General features: G+C 39.2%; 1 protein-coding gene across 1 annotated transcript in view; it reads left to right on the top strand.

The window, feature by feature from the left end:
• The window catches only part of DIAPH3 (diaphanous related formin 3), a 503,156-nt gene that overhangs the window by 34,972 nt on the left and 451,781 nt on the right, over nucleotides 1-16,403 (top strand). Inside the window, exon 2 of the mRNA XM_075199796.1 lies at nucleotides 8,997-9,032. Coding sequence (XP_075055897.1) covers nucleotides 8,997-9,032 — 36 coding nt within the window. The remainder of the gene's footprint in view (nucleotides 1-8,996; nucleotides 9,033-16,403) is intronic.

The raw sequence follows: 16,403 nt of genomic DNA, 5'->3' as shown, positions 1-16,403 counted from the left end.
GTCATCTAACCTCCATGTTAGGCTTCGCTTAGGGAGATTTGCTACTTGTAACTCAAGTGATACCCCCATATGGTCTGTCCAGGCAAACGGATGAACCTCAGCTTTAAAGAGTTTGGTAGCTAGTTGTGTGTCTATGAAAAAATAGTCTATACGGGTATATACGTTATGTGGATGAGAGTAAAACGTGTACCCCCTGTCCGTACCATTAATGACCCTCCATGCATCCAACAGGGAGTGTTCTTTAAGTAAAAGAGCAAACTGTTTGGAAAGTCGTGTGGGGTGTATTGACACTTGTGCAGATGCTGTGACCGTTGGGGATTTATCTAAATTAGGATCCAGTATCGCATTGAAATCGCCTCCCATCAGCAGGTGGCCCTCTGCTCGTTTGCTAATAAGGCTAAATCGTTTTTGGAGGAATGGAATCTGACCTTGGTTTGGTGCATAGCAGCAAACCAGCGTAACCGGAAGCTGGCCCAGTGTGCCTATTAACATGAGAAATCGACCTTCGGGGTCTGCTATTGAGCATCGAACCGTGAGAGGAACTGATGGCCGTACAAGAATTGCTACCCCTCTGTGTTTAGATGCAGCTGAGGCAAAAAAGGTTTGAGAAAAAAGTCTTCCCTGGAATGTTGTATGTGGCTGAGTTAGGTGGGTTTCCTGAAGAAAGACCACTTCTGCTCGTGTCTTTTTAAGTGCGGACATTAGTGTGGAACGCCTTTGGGGGGTATTCTACCCCTTAACATTTATTGTCAATAATTGTAGGGACATGTTGCGATGAGAGTGTATGACTGAACATTGAAGGACTCCTCAGAGTCCACAGCTCCAGCGAAAAACCATAAAACCTGGGATGTGTGGAATGGGCTATGCTCACATAGTAACTGGTGAAGGGGGAATGGATCGGTAGGGGGGAAGAAGGTGTAGGGTTGAGCTGTCTGCAACCTGTCAAGGGGGGGAGGGGGGCAGTGCAGGCCGGTCATAGTGTATTCGACCTATGGTTGCTCGACTTCTGGTAAAGTAGTAGGTGCTGCTACAGGGAGCTGCACCAAAAGAGGTGTATATATATTTTTTAATATATTAATATTATACACACACACAGTCAGTGTGCATGCGTTAGTTTGTGTTTTAAAGCTATTTTGACATAGGCTTATTGATGATCTGTAAAAAGAATGGATAAAATATTTAACTCTTTCCAGTATATACGTAAGGCTCTGATTAGGCTGTAAACTTTTATATTATGAAACACGCAGTGACACATAAAATAATCTTTAGCCTGCAGGGCCACAATATATCTTATTTGGAGGTAAAAAATTATATCCCTAGATTGAATTATCTTTATTCATTGGTAAATAAATTGAATCTAAAATTGCTTTTTTATGTTTATTACAAATTAACACCTCTTATAACTTGTTTATGCCTATGGAATACTGCTGTGTGGCAATTGCAGCGTCTCACTTAAATGTAATTATCTTTAATAAGGTTTCTTATAGCGTTTAGTAACAAATGTCCTTTGCTGGGCTGTGTGAAATAGATAAGCAGTGGGTAATCTACTTGTTTACTTGGTCAACCCAAGACACTGCTTTAGAAATGAATATGCTGCTCCTGTTCACTTTGTGTAAAAGCTTCAAAGAAAGAGTTCTATTTCCCTTCCAGCCTACATTTACCTCTTAATAAAAAATATGGTACGTTCACAATCATTAATTTTTCAGTTTAAAAAATAGCCTAAACATTAGCAAATGTATTTGATTATTGCTCTCATGTGGTGCTAGCTAAGTTTTTAGTTTCTATTTTTGACTTGTTTATTGCTCACCAACACTTTTCCACACCACAATAGTGGTTTCTTCGGCATGAGGGTAAATGTGAGTTGTTGTTTTTTTTTTTTTTTGTTTGTTTTTTCATGGTGGTTATATGTTATACAAAATATTCTGCAAGCCGGAGCCCATTGATCCATTCCAGCCAACAGACATTAGTGGGCATAGCTTGATAGGTGTTTGTCTGAATTATATTTATTAGGGGCACCTGTCCACTAGAATGATAGCTGCTCCAGGGTAAGGAATCTCGATTTTAGTTACTGAAGGTAAGCGAACTTTTTGAGTGGAAAGAAAGGACATGTCTGCTGGCTTGCTGACAGCAGGGTTGTAAATGCCTCCTCTCCATTGCTCTTCCCTCACACTTTTCCTAGTGCTTGGCAACAGAATGTGCTGCTGTGAATTAACTTTAATTGCTGGGAAGTAGAATTTATGTTCCAGGTAATTAAATTATGGGCGGTGGAATAAGATACAAGGCCTGCTTCTTTGGTCGGGGTATCCCCCGGTAGGCCCCGACCCTGATCGCTCCCCTCTTCGTTGGTGGGGGGAGCGGGTAACTTAGGAAAAAAAAAAGCCTCACGTGACCCAGGCGCCCCTCCACTCTGCTCTGCTTGCACTGAATGTCGGGTTTGACGTCATCACGCCCGACGTTCAGTGAGGAGTAGCTCAGAGAGGAGTCGGCAAGAATACTGAAGAGAAGAAAGAAACTGATAGAAAAGGTAAGTGACGGAATGGAAGCAATGGAGAGTAAAGGCATCATGGCAGCGTGTGAAGGGGGAACACAGACAGCATGGAGGGTGCAGTGTGATCATAAGGAGGCACAGTAATGTGTGTGTGTGTGATGGCACAGCGGGCTTTTGTGGCAATGTAATGTGTGTATGGTAGGTGGTGGCTAACTAATGGATGCTATTTTGTTTGTGGGGTGATGGTGGGGCAATTTAATTTTATAGTGTGGACTATTTAAGAGGGGTGGTTTGGGGACTATTGAATGTGGGGCTGAGTTTGAGAAGCATGAGGTCTATTAAATGTGAATATGAATTATTTAATGACAGTGACGGTTGTGGGAAATAGGTAGATTTATTATACGTAAAATGCTAAAATTATACGACCACTCCTGGTGTCGCCTCTGAGGACTGGCCACACCCACTCTGGTGGGCCAATAGCGTTGCAGTCCCCCGATGGGTCCTTCATGCCCCAGTCCGACACTGCCTGCTTCTACTGAAGTGCATTGTACAGGACAGCAGGGAAAAGGAAAAATGTCCTACTGAGTGGCTGTTTAGAGTATAGTCATTGAATATATGCTGTTCATTTCAGCAAGAACAAATAAAGAACTACCAAGTATATTTAGGAACTCTATCGTCATCATCATCAACATTTATTTAATAGCGCCAGCCGATTCTGTAGTGAGTTACAAGTGGGAACAAACAGTAAGAAAACAATACTTGGTAATAAATGCATATGTAGAGGTAAGAAGGTCCTGCTTGCAAGCTTACAATCTATGGGACAATGGTTTGATACACAATGGTAAGTGCTACATCATTTTGAATATTTGTCCAACTATAACGCAAAGGTTACAAAGTATTTAGTGTGCTGTATGCTCAGTCACTCAACTATGTTGGTCAGAGGATTGTTGTTTTGTGTTAGTGTGTAGAGGGTGGTAATAGGGTAACCTAGGGAGATTAAGAGGGTGGTAGAGGAATACTATAGGGCTTGTCTGAAGAGGTGGGTTTTCAAAGAACGCTTGAAGGTTTGAAGACTAGAGGAAGTTTTGTGGTGCGAGGGAGCGAATTATATCTGTTCATGTACAGAAAGGGGGGAGTGAATAGCAGCTGATCATGATGTGCTTACCTCACTTGAAACAGTAAATAATTAAAATGGAATTTGAGCTGCATTTTTTTTAACGTTTAAGCCTATAAAAAAAAAATGGTATTTACTCCAGGGAGTAAATTTTATCAAGCTGAGTGTGTCCGGTGGGTATGAAAAGTGGAGATATTGCCTATGGCAACCAATCAAAGTTATCATTTATTTAGTACATTATACAAAATGATAGCTAGAATCTGGTTGCTATAGGCAACATCTCCACATTTCAAACCTACTGGAAACTCTTAGCTTCATACATTTACCCCCAGATGTCTACAGTTTAATAACGTGTGTAGTATGTGTTAAACATTTATAAATCTCTATAAATATGCTTAATAACTTTACTTATGCTAGTTCTGTTGATATAATGAAAATGGCAGTTTAATATGCCAAGTCTCGGACAAAAGACAATATACATTCAGAGCCTTATTGGCAGGTTGTGTGGGAGACATAGAGTGGAACTTGCGCAGTACCGCTGGTCTTTTTAGCTGCAGTTTTTAGTAGTAGACTGTATAGAATTAGTTAAAATTAGCCTTGCATACTACTTACCTAGTACTTTTCTGTTTATAGATTTGATGACCAATCCTGCTTAGATATATTTTTGCTGTACAATGTCTAAAATCACCATATACCTCCACTTGTTAATGCATCCAAAATTGATTTGCTTCGAAATATACTTGTTTATTATTTGATTTGCTTTAGTCCTTCATTTTGCTATAAATTATTTTATTTTGATCAATTAAATATTGGTGGTTAGATCATGGCTAAAAGTAAACTGTATAATTTTGTTACTTTTATAGCCTTTTTTGACTGATATTGCATCTAAAACAATTGTAATGCCTCCAAAATATGATCAATATCAGTTGAATAATTCTTGGACATTACTGTAAACACATAAGGCAAATGAGCACTGCCTACCTGAGTCATCTGATGACGAAATGAATAGACCCCATGTGATTTAGTTGCTTTGATGGAGAGCTGTATGGTTCGATCTATCCTTTTTGGTCAATACATTTTATGAAATACGGTTTAATATGTTCCTATAATTCAGCAAGGCTGAATTGCTTTATTGCTGTGTTGTTACATTGTTTTAATGTGTTACTAAAATGATGGAAAAGTCATGTGTTTAGCAATAAAAGCACTGACATGCTCTTGCTTTTTCTGTTATTAATATATGTCGCACAATTTCAAAAGTAAATATCTTAGGACATACTGGCGAATCACAAATTGAATACTTGTCAAGCGTATATCAGAGTTGAATGATTTAATGGCCCTTTTTCCAAGAACTGTGTGTTGCAGATGACAACATCAATAAGTTACACAACCAAATACAGCTACTTGAATATATCACTTATACATATGCATAGGGTAGAAAATGAATAATATATACAGTGACATGAATATCTTCTGAGTCAATTGGTTCTTTTTGGTTTATTTAAGTGATATTAGCACCATTAGTCACTGTCCTTATTTGTTCGTTTTGTTGCTTTATTTGTTATGGGTGCTACCAATTCTTGTTTTTAGAGATTAAAACTTGTATATTTCATGTTTGCTCCTTCGTTTGTTTCATTTATGCTTTAGCTGTCTGCTCTTATTCCCTTCCTGCTGTCTAGGTCCAGTGCCTCCTTTTATGCAAAGGAGAGAGAAAAATATTTTGGTGTTATTTTAGTGTTGTAAAATGAGATTTCCCACTCTCGGTTAGTACGAGGATAGAAGAAAACAGTTGTTTCAGGTTCTTTCTGCTTTTGCGTGTAACCAATAAACCTGCACTGTTAATCTGTTGAAGGGTTGGCCATCTTCAGCCTCTTATCCCTCCTGATGTGAATGACATAATATGAATTATGTAAATTGATGGTATGGTAGATCACAATAACTACTAATCATGCAATATGTAACGTGTATGTTATGGCATAGCTCCAGAAGTAGGAGTGTATTAAAAATAAAATACACTCAATACTAGTATACTCTTCTTAGGATACCCCGTTCCACGCACCCTTGTGCTCGTTAGGCCGTCCCCATTCTAGTCTTTTACTGCTTAAATTACATACAACACTCACATAATCGCACTAAAATCTTGGAATCAAGACTACATATTACACATAGCTAATAAACACAATATGTATAAATCAATGAATTTACTAAGAATACAAGGTTTGTTTAGTTTTTCAATAACAAAACATTACATATGAAGTCTTTAAATACAGTACATATAATACCGTTGAATATGTATGATACATTACCACAGTTAGTGTGAAGTTCACCATTGCTCTGTCTGGTATACCTGTGTTATATTGGTGTGCTGATCCATATGTAGCTATTTTTGCTCGCTATACTTTACAAGAGTGCTTTAATCAGTGTTAATCTACAATATGTATGCTCTCTTCAGGGCCCTTGTTTATTTCCTCTTTGTGTGTATCTTTGCTACTATGAACCTCTTTTTGTGTTTCTTCCATGGGTAGCTCTTGTTTTATTTACCCTGCTTAGTCTCTTGCTGCCTCGTGTGTGTTTCTTTGTGTAACTTTCGTGTTCCTTGACTGTGTCTCTTTCCTTGTCTTGTGTATTCCGTGCCTTTCTTCCTGGTGTCTTTGTGTATGTGTTCCATGGTGGTAAAAGAGGGATGGCAGGGGTTGAGAGGTATCCTTTTTTGTTTTTTGTATCCAGTGGTGGGGTAAAAGTGTAGAAGCACCTGATTTTATAAAGCCCAGACCTGCGCTCCAAAGGTCCTGTGTCAATATCATTGCACACATGCAGATACAGTGGCATCTGGACTATTATAATATTTTTTTCTTCAATCCTTCATGTCAGCCATAACTCAAGAAAACACACCCTGGATGGTAAGGTCCTCCTCTTTCTCTAGATGTTTTCTTCTCTGTAGAATAGGCAGGGAAGATAGGCTTATTTTCTTGGATGTCCCAGCAATGCACCATTTGGTGCTAGAACCTGGGGATGCCAGTCTGCTAACTTTTAGGAGTAATTCTGAAATAGCATTTTTCAATTTGGCTCAGTTTCCCGTACTTCTACAATCTGCACATGCATGTACCGCATCATTGGACACTGTGCACCTTGATTGATTGTTAGTTTGATAGGAGGCATGGAGCTGCTCTGAGCATTCCTACCACTGGGACACATGTTACGTTTACACTGACTGAGTCTGCTATTCCCGGACAACAAAATGGAACTGGAATCAGACCCCAAACAGCCAAAGGGCACCTGCAGTAGGTTAGCCCCAGAGATAGGGTTGCTGCATTGTGTATCACTTTATTTTGGTGACTGTAGATCTCATCAGTACTGTTGTAATGCCTATAGAGGAGGAAAGATAGATGCATACAATTTGTGGAGCTAGCGAACAAGCCTGTAGGGAATGAAGTTGAAGGAGTTTTTGCACAATACGGAGCAGTACAAATAACTTATAGCTTGGATGAAAGAGGCTTTTGTAAGTAAAAATGACTTGTTTGCCATACAGGAGTTAGAGAGTAAGGTCCCAAATAAGCATAGCCTTATAGGACATGTGTAGAATCAGAATGTGATTCCCCACATAATTTGGATGATTTCTCCAGTGGTGAATCCAGGGAAAGGAAACGGTCACCTAAGATGTTTAATGTGGACATGTCTAATGTTTAAGTAAACATATTTACAAATTGTGACCGGATGGACTGCCTATGCCACCCTGCCTGCTGTTGCAGGGAATCGGCTGGGCTTACTTATGAACTTCTTGGTTTTTCTTATTCCATATCTGGTTTGCTACATGATTTATCCACTGAATGTTTTATGTGAAATTTGTTTTTGTAAAATCTCCTGAAGGCAAGCTGTTGAGCTGAGATATTAGAAATTGAGCATGTGCAGTGGTCACCTTCCATGTGGTGCAGGGCATATTTAGTAAATGTCTAATGCTGGAGAGCCAGAAAGGTTAATATCCAGCCACAAGTGTTTACACAAAGCCACTTCAAGTGTAAGGTTAGTAATGGACGCAAGATAAAGGATTCTTCTGAGTTTGCTGTGAATAATTTCACTCCCCACCAGGTCTCGCCTCACTGTTTGGAGGTCTCTCAAAGTTGTATGATTTCTTAAAATATACTTTAAGATGCTTTTGTGTTGCTTCTGTACTGATTCTCAAGCTAACAGAGCCAAAGGGATGCAAGTTCCAAATCCTTTAAACTTCTGATGTCTTCTCCTAAAGCTTTTGAAAAAGCAGTATAAGAAGTACTTAGGTTTTATTCTGTACAGGAGCAAAATATCTGCCATATCAAGAAAACAAAAGCGCCTATCTATGTATAAGGATAGCACATAGAAAGTGGCAGTGGTATGAATCTTGCTTTAGCATTCCTGCCCTTGGTTTACAGTAGTTCTACTCACTGATTCAATATTGTAGATCAGTGATGGGGTTCAAACTTCCAAAAAGGAGCGCATATTGCCCTTAATTTCAAAACTACTTCAGTGCACCCGCATGCCTATCTGCACCAAAAGTCCACCATATGCACTTGCTCCAAAGTAGCCCCACATGCATCCCCTCATGCCCCTCTCATGTCACTCAGACCTCCCCACATGTTACTCAAGTCCACACACTCTGCAGAGAAGGTCACATGATGAGATCCAGTTTTCCCTTTGCTCCCATTATCACTTATTCAGTAGATAATGAGAGTGAGTACTGTGCACTGTAGGTGAAGGCTCTGCAGGCCGTCTGTTGCCCATCACTGTTGTGGATAGTCTTGCATATGTGCTTTCTCTTCTATCTCTATTATATTGTTATATTACTTAGAAAACATTTTGGAGAAGAATTTGTAATATATGAATAAATAAAAATGTTAATCATCATGTTAATCAGAAAATATTTCATGAGGGTTTTACACTTTTTTTCCTAACAAAATTTCATTCTTCTGTTCCAATATTGTAGTAACAAAAAGTTAGATATTTGTCCTCTCTGAGGATTCGCACCTTTATGACAGGCCAAAAATTAAAATATCTTGCTGTGACCAAAAGATGGTAATGTGGAATTTTGGTGGCTACAGAAAAGATTCAGCAGCTCATCCTAATTTTAAGAAAATGCTTTTTGCTTTGACTTGAGGCACAATGCACAGTAAATTTACATAATAGATGAAATACGATTAAAAACCTAATATTACTTGGGTTTGGTATTTCTTATGTCAGAAGTGCAGTTGTATGTGCAAATTGTGAGGACAGCAATTTTAGGACCTTTTTACGTCACTTGTGAAGTACAGTACTTGTTTGATTTGCGTCAGTGTTTTGAAAGCTAGCATGTGGTGAACTGATCTGTCATTCCTATCAATACATAAAGTAATATATTAACATGTTAATTTTATTTTTCTTACACAGCAAATAAACAAACTAAGAAACTTGACAGATGATGTGGTAAGGTTATTTTATTTTTGTTTTGCTAAACTAACCTGTGCATGAAATATTTTTAAATCGTTTTACAATTAATTTGTAATTTGCATGTAATCTGGTCATAAAATATATGCATGATCTATGTTGCAAGTCACGACCTTTAAAAATAATTTAATTCAATGTATGGCATCTAGCATTAACCATATCATGCACTCTACTGTTACTGGATTAACAGTCAACCAAAATGGTTTTCAATGATGCCGCCTCAACCTCAAACTAATCAAATCTCTGGTTTAATACACAGACTCCTAGCTGTTCTTCACCTGCACTTATAAGTTTCTCAAACTAAGAAGCTAAAGATGCTTGATTTTTTTTTTAACAGTACAGTATAAGGTTGTCTGTAGGATGATTTTCTTGAGGTGTGCGCTCACCTGCCTTCCACAACCGCATAGTTTATATTTAAACTTATCCAGGCTCTTGAAATCACCATAGACATTGCTCTTGGATGGTCATATAGCACAATCTAGACCCAACTGGTTTCAAATTGCCACATATATGGACGCAGAAAGGCTCCCAAATGATTTCTAATGGAGAGCCATCAGATGTCAAACAGGATGTATGGTAGAATGGATTGGATGCTGTGCTGTCATTGTCTTACCCTGTTAAAGACAGCGCTGAATATGCATATTTTTCAGATTTGGCTATAGAAGTCTGTATGTATGGCCAAGTCTGACAAAGCGATCTGCTCAACCAACCTATGTGTACACAATACACGATTTACATTCAGATCTGTCCTCTTCATCTAATTCAAGAGCAGTGCAGTCGGTCATTACTCTCACACTGATTTATACAATAAATAAACTTTGACTTTTCCACAATGTCATTATAAATTTGGATAGCTTCTGTGACTGAATCAAAATATTCAGCCTCGGAAAGAATGGTCAAATTATACCACCTACAGCACTCTCTACATTTAACAACACAGTGACGGGTTCCTACAGTCTCTCTTGGCTGACAGTGGTGTGAGTGCATACACTGTGCAGGATCGGAAGGCGGTTGGAGCGAGATTTTTATTTCTACCAATCAAATGAAACGATGATCGTTACTTTGAAAAGACTTGTTCATTTTATAAGTATACACACTAATGTGATATCTGGCCGAACGGTCGTTGATCTGGTGATTGGCCTGGTAATTGGCTGAAAACACTGTAGTGTTTACCCAACATTATATAATGGTTTAGTCTAGACACCAGCATGTGTGACTATTTACTGAACTACTGGTCCTTGATATAATAACCTGGTGGTTCAGCTAGTTGAGGAGTTGGTAGCAAAAGCAATTTGTCGTGGCAGCAGTGCTCATAAGGTGAATCTAAAACTGTTAGAGGCATCTACTTATGCCTTTCAAAATGGTAAAATATATATAAATCTATTCTACAATTTCAGCTTTGACTAAGAGTTGCCATTCTGCATGTGTATACTGTACTTTTAAATGTTTACAGGCAGAAAAGGAAAGACTCTGCCCAATTAAGTATATTAATCATAAGGTGTTGAGAGAGTAGAAATCATTAGCTCTGGAATAATGTGAGTATTGGCTTTCACTGATTAACACGTCCGAAGACATTTGATGAAATGATGTAATAGGAAGTTTTCCAAGCATTTTTTTTTTCTTTTCCAATCCTTAATGTAGTATGCTTCCCCACTCTTTTAAACACCTAATTGCCAATACTTGTTGTGGCAAAAGGTATAGTCCATAGCATATGTACTTTGGTTAATATAAATTGTGTCCCAAAAGTATTTTTCCAAGTTCTAAATGTCCACAATCAATAATAAACAGCGAAGTCCTCCTACCTTGTTGGTTTTATTGCATTACGATATGCATGCTTTGCAGTGTGTTTAATTGAAAAGTTCCTACGCGGTGTTTTCATGTTGGGTGAAATGAATATGGGATACAATACAGCTTCCTGCTAAGGACGGGTGCCACACTGAGCCAAAAAGACCAAAAGCGCACATAGCTTTGTCCTGTAGGTGGAAAATTTGTTAGGTATGTCTCATTCAATGATGCTCTGCAATGCAGAGCAGCGGTGAACGGGTGCCGTGTGCACCACAATGAAGGTGTTGGGAGGGGGAGATAAGTACAGGGCAGCCTAGCACTTCAAAAGTACTAGACCGTTCCTTGTCCCGATAGCAGATTGCCAAATGTTGTAAGGTATGAAATTGTTTTGTTTCTGAATGGAGACTTCTAAGGAATAACTGGTGCCAGTGTCAAAGGTAATAGTGAAGAACTTTGTGATCCCTTTGCATATCAAGCTCTGTGTCAAGATTCTGACTCAGGACTATGAGAATGGCAAAGCAGCTTTAGTTGGGCTCTAGTTGAGCTGTGCACGATCTGTGCCCTGCTCGCCTATGGTAGGCGGTGGGGCCCACCAGGGGTTTTCCTGGTGGGCCAGTCCAGCTCTGTGAGTAACTATGGCTCTGTAGGCAGGTCTGTTGGTCACAGCCATCTTGCTATTAGTTACTTTTATTGACAAGTATAATTCCAACTTGTAATATTCTATTGTTTTATCTACTGTAAATGATTGTTGTTGTTCCCCCCTCGTCTGTTTTTTTCTAAATGGTCACTTATGTCATTTCTGTGTAGATACTGGGTTTCGTTATGGCCCGTTTAATGCTGCCGGCCACCGAGGTACCTTTTATGTGATGGCAACAGGTACCTTCTTAGGGGTTTTAAGTTATTCAGACACCAACAGTTAGAATGTACTGGCACTTTTATGCAAAAACACAAAGAATACCTTATCATATAAATGCCAGGCAGGTTTACTAAGGGCTCACTGCTCCTGCAGGCTCATCAAGTAACATGACTTGGGGAAACATGGGGTTTCAGTGATCTCCAACATCGATAATAGGATGCTAAGTCTAGTAGAAATTTTAAGATGTACACAGCCCCAAGCAGAACACAGACCCTAAACCTGGACCACTCCTTTTTATATCTAGTTTGGTTTCCATACTCGCTGGGCAGTCTTAGAGGACATAGCCCCTTTGAATAGCTAACAATACCGGTTGTCCAAATCTTCATGCCCAAAGGGCCTCCTGCTGACTGTCTAGCTGGTCACAGACTGGAACAATGGGGTCCCACTTAGGTTAGCTAATGGTCTGGGTCTGGATAATGCCTGAGTGACTCCCAATTTACCCAATTCCATTACTCTTTTATAGAATCTGACTGCCAACCAGTATCTTGGTGGGACAGGACACTGTAGTGCAGAGGGGCTGCATGTGACGAGGACACTGCTGACATTACCAGAACACACATTAATAATAGTCAAATATAAGCAGTTGCAGTTGGGTTTCTTTAAACACAATGCTGCAATGCACCCATTTTCAAGCCTAAAGTGGGATAAACAGTGTTCCTTTGGTTATGACCTTTCGCCACAATCCTTAATACACTAATGGATTGCATCATAAAAACTTAGGCATGTTTATTGCAGGGGTCAACAGATATTTTAGAATCTAGCCTCAAATTTTAGGAGCGAGGCAAATTTGAAAATATTTTATTGATAAAGTATCTGCTAATAAATAGACCATATATGTAGCCCTCACCCACTTTACACAATGTCACCCCTTTATCGGACACATTACATTCCATTCAATCCACATCATAACTCTCCCCAATGTTTCCTGCACCTAGATCACCGCTTACATCTGTTCCTCTCCATTGAAAATTTACATTTCATCTTTAAACGTGCACTCAGCTCTCCTATCCTCAGGAAAATATCTCTGGCCCCTACCTCTCTCTCCAGCTACTACTATATTTACTCCACCCCTTTGCTTCCAAAGTACTTGAGCAGCTTGTGTACAGCCACCTGACCTGCTTTTTCTCCACTCTTTCTTGACCCTTTGCAATCGGGCTTCCATCCTCTTCACTCCACTCAGACTACCCTCACTAAAGTAAGTGACTATTTACTCATGGCTAGTTCAAAGTGTCACTTCTCCCTACTCATCTTTTTGACCTCTTTTTCGCTTTCTATACAGTTGACCATCTTATTCTCCTCGACACTCGGACTTTGCAGCACTGCTCTGTCCTAATCCACCTCCTACCTCTCTAAATGCACCAGTGTCTGCTTCTGACTTGCCACTTCCCCACTCCCTCTATCTGTTGGGGTCTTTCAAGGCTCCGTTGTCAGCCCTCTGCTTTTTTATATTTATAGCTCTTCTATTTGAGCTATGTGTGAGTTTTTCTTTTCTCTATTTATAACTATTGTCTTGGTGAACCAATATGTTCCTTTGGGCACTACTACCTCGCCTGACATCTCTCCTCCTGTCCCATGCTGTGTCCAGTTGACACTCTGCAATCTCCACCTGAATATCCCAGTGTTGACTAAATTTCAGCATATCCAAAAGCGCATAATTTTGCCTTTCTTAGTTCAGTACCCCTCATGATTGTCAACATCACACTTTCCCAGTCTCTGGGGTTGTCTTGTTACCACCCTCTTTTTTCATTTGGGATTTTACCAAAACCCTTTTCCATTCTCATTATCTCTTGCCTTGACTACTGACACTTCCTGTTATCTCTCCTTCCTCTTCACCCATCTTTCTTCTCTACAATCTGTCCTAAATGCCTTTTTGATACTGGTATTTCTATCTCGCTACTTCCCATCCACTACACCACTCTGGTGCATTTGCTCCCCATTATCTAAAATAGTGAGCTTGCTTGGTTCACATGGAAAGCGGCTCCCAGGAGTAAGGCACCTTGACCAATATTAAGGCACCGTAGTAACCTGGCTCCTATGGTTTGTCAAGCCATGGGTTATTGTAATGTTTTTTTTCCCCCTCTTGCTCTTGTTGAAGTGCATCTGTGTAGGAACATTTTGCTCTGAAGTGTGTGTGTGCCAGTGGTAAAATCATTGGTTCTCTGCTTTTACTTTTGGCCCATCGTCTTAATTGCAACTTTTGTTCATTTTAAAATACTGCACTGCTCAACCTTAATTCTGTCTTAAACAAGGCAGGGGAAATAGAGAGGACTGTCATTATTTGAAGTGTTACATTTGCATGGTTCAGTGTTTTAAGTGCATTCATAATATAAATTGTGTCTGTAGAAAGCAATAGCCACAGGTAAATCGCTGCCATCTTATATTACATGGATACATGCATATCCGAAAAAGGGTTTTGGGTCACTTGATTACCTTATTGCTCTCTCTCTGTCCCATGAAATAGATTAGAAAATGCTATCTCGTAATCCTAGCTGAAATTGCATTCGTCCTGTGTATTCATGCTTTTACACTTTCTTTAGTGATTCTTATCAAATAGGTATATTTTCAAGTGTGCATGGGATTTGGGATACCAGATATAGATATCAAGAAAAGACACACCCAGATAGGAACATTTGTACTGATCTGATTTTGTTGGTCCTGGACCAAAACCAGCAATGGCAATACACATCCCATATATCCAGTACACAGATGAGGTCTAGGTCATTTTTCAACCTTTTTAACAGCCATGCCTAATCAGTCTTACAGTGGGATTGAAAAATGTATATAGCAAATGTTTTGCAGCCAACATGAGGTGCAGTGTTATCTTTGTTTTGTCAAATTGACCACTCAAATTTGTGCTGCGCTATACAGTTAGCTTTAATGTGCTTGTTCCATATCCATCAGGAATTGGAATTATTTGATTATCGTGGTCTCATAGATGATTATGGTTATATGTCCACTTACTTTATACATGTGAATATTTAGAAATATTACAAACTTCATGGGTAAATTTAAATGGAATTTAATATTTATAAGCAAGATATCTTGTATGAAACTGGAGATGATGAACCCAAAATAAGGAAGAAATAACCAGATTAGAAACAATAGGCTACTTTTATTAACTTCCTCATGACACTTCACTTGCAAAATACACACACTTAGGGGCATATTCAGTTAAGGAGGCAGATCACAGTTTTGCGTGACTGCACAATTTCTGTCACCCCAAAATCGCACATTCTTCTCATCCAATAGCGTTGTACCGTATGACCACTCTATGTGCACAGTTGTGCGTAACTGTGATCTCCGTTACTACGGTAATAGATGTGCATTATTACCGTTATTATGGTAATTTCAACACTTGCAATGAGCTGTGAGCAAACCTCTGCAGTAAAATTACCGTAGTAACGCTAATGCGCACCCTGCATTGTTGTAAAGAACAACACGGGGAATTGAATCTTCCTCTTACTGTATAATTTGTGTGTTACAAATTAAGACCACTAGTAAGGTTGCAGCAACCAGGTTTCAGTAGTAAATTCTTACTATGGTATGGATTTGTATTGTATTTGCATGATATGAAAAATAAGTAATCATAATGCAATGTTTGAGATTTAGCAGACACCCTGCACTCTGTCAAAATCTGGTTATGGGTATTTGGAAGCGGAGCCATCCAAAAACACCCTTTAGGTTTTTCCTCTTCAGTATGTTGTCTGTTTACCTTAATTTTAAAAACACTTAACCATAGTTTGGTCAACAAACTCTCAAATGTATGCACTCTCTTTAGTATAATAGCAGTGATGCATGGTCTTTATTGTTTTTATTTTTTGTTTTGTTTAACCAGTTATTAATTATTTTTTACCTGGTCTTGTTCTCAGTTTGTGTGGCACCTCCTTAGCCCCAGATCAACTATGCCAAGCTGAACAATAACATTCCGTCTTGGTCCATTAAGCCTGCTCTACCATAGACACTCTTCTATTTACTCACTACAGATTTGAAACTCCATACCACCCAACTCGCCACCCTAATGCACTTGTTTTTATATTTGATTCAACCCATGGTCAATTCCAAGCTGTGCCCTCTACTGCACTAAGTGGTGACCCAGTTGCACCTGATTCCCTGGTAAGGGATTGTCCCATGGGTCCTTTGTTCTGAATAATTTGCCCCTTCTGCCCCCTCCTCTCTCCACACCACTGCACCATATACAGTTAGGTTCATATATATTTGGACACTGACACACTATTTGTTATTTTAGCTGTTTACCAAAACATATTAAAGTTAGTCATATAATGGATATGGGTCTAAAGTCAAACTCATGGTCACATATCACGGAAAGAAGGGAGTTTAGAAAAATAGAATAGATAGCAGATAATTATCTCCATATCCACCTAGCTCTTGGTCCGCATGTTCAATAATCTCACTACATGTATGGAACTTGCATATGCAACACTTCAATTTGGTCTCCTCTGTTCCCGCTGTGGCACAATTCAGCAATTCCACAGGACTTGAAACCCTTACCTTTCAGGCAATGGGTTTGCAGTGATGTGAAATTTATTTTGGGTATTGCTCCATTACATTTTTTTCCCCCCAACCTTTTCACAAACTGAGACACAATTTCACATTCCTCACTCGTCTTTTTTCAGTATATACAGTTTAGA

The sequence above is a fragment of the Mixophyes fleayi genome, chromosome 2 (assembly GCF_038048845.1).
Source record: "Mixophyes fleayi isolate aMixFle1 chromosome 2, aMixFle1.hap1, whole genome shotgun sequence".
Classification (NCBI taxonomy): domain Eukaryota; kingdom Metazoa; phylum Chordata; class Amphibia; order Anura; family Limnodynastidae; genus Mixophyes; species Mixophyes fleayi.
Note: the sequence above shows the minus strand (reverse complement) of the source record. Positions and strands in the feature narration are given on the sequence as shown.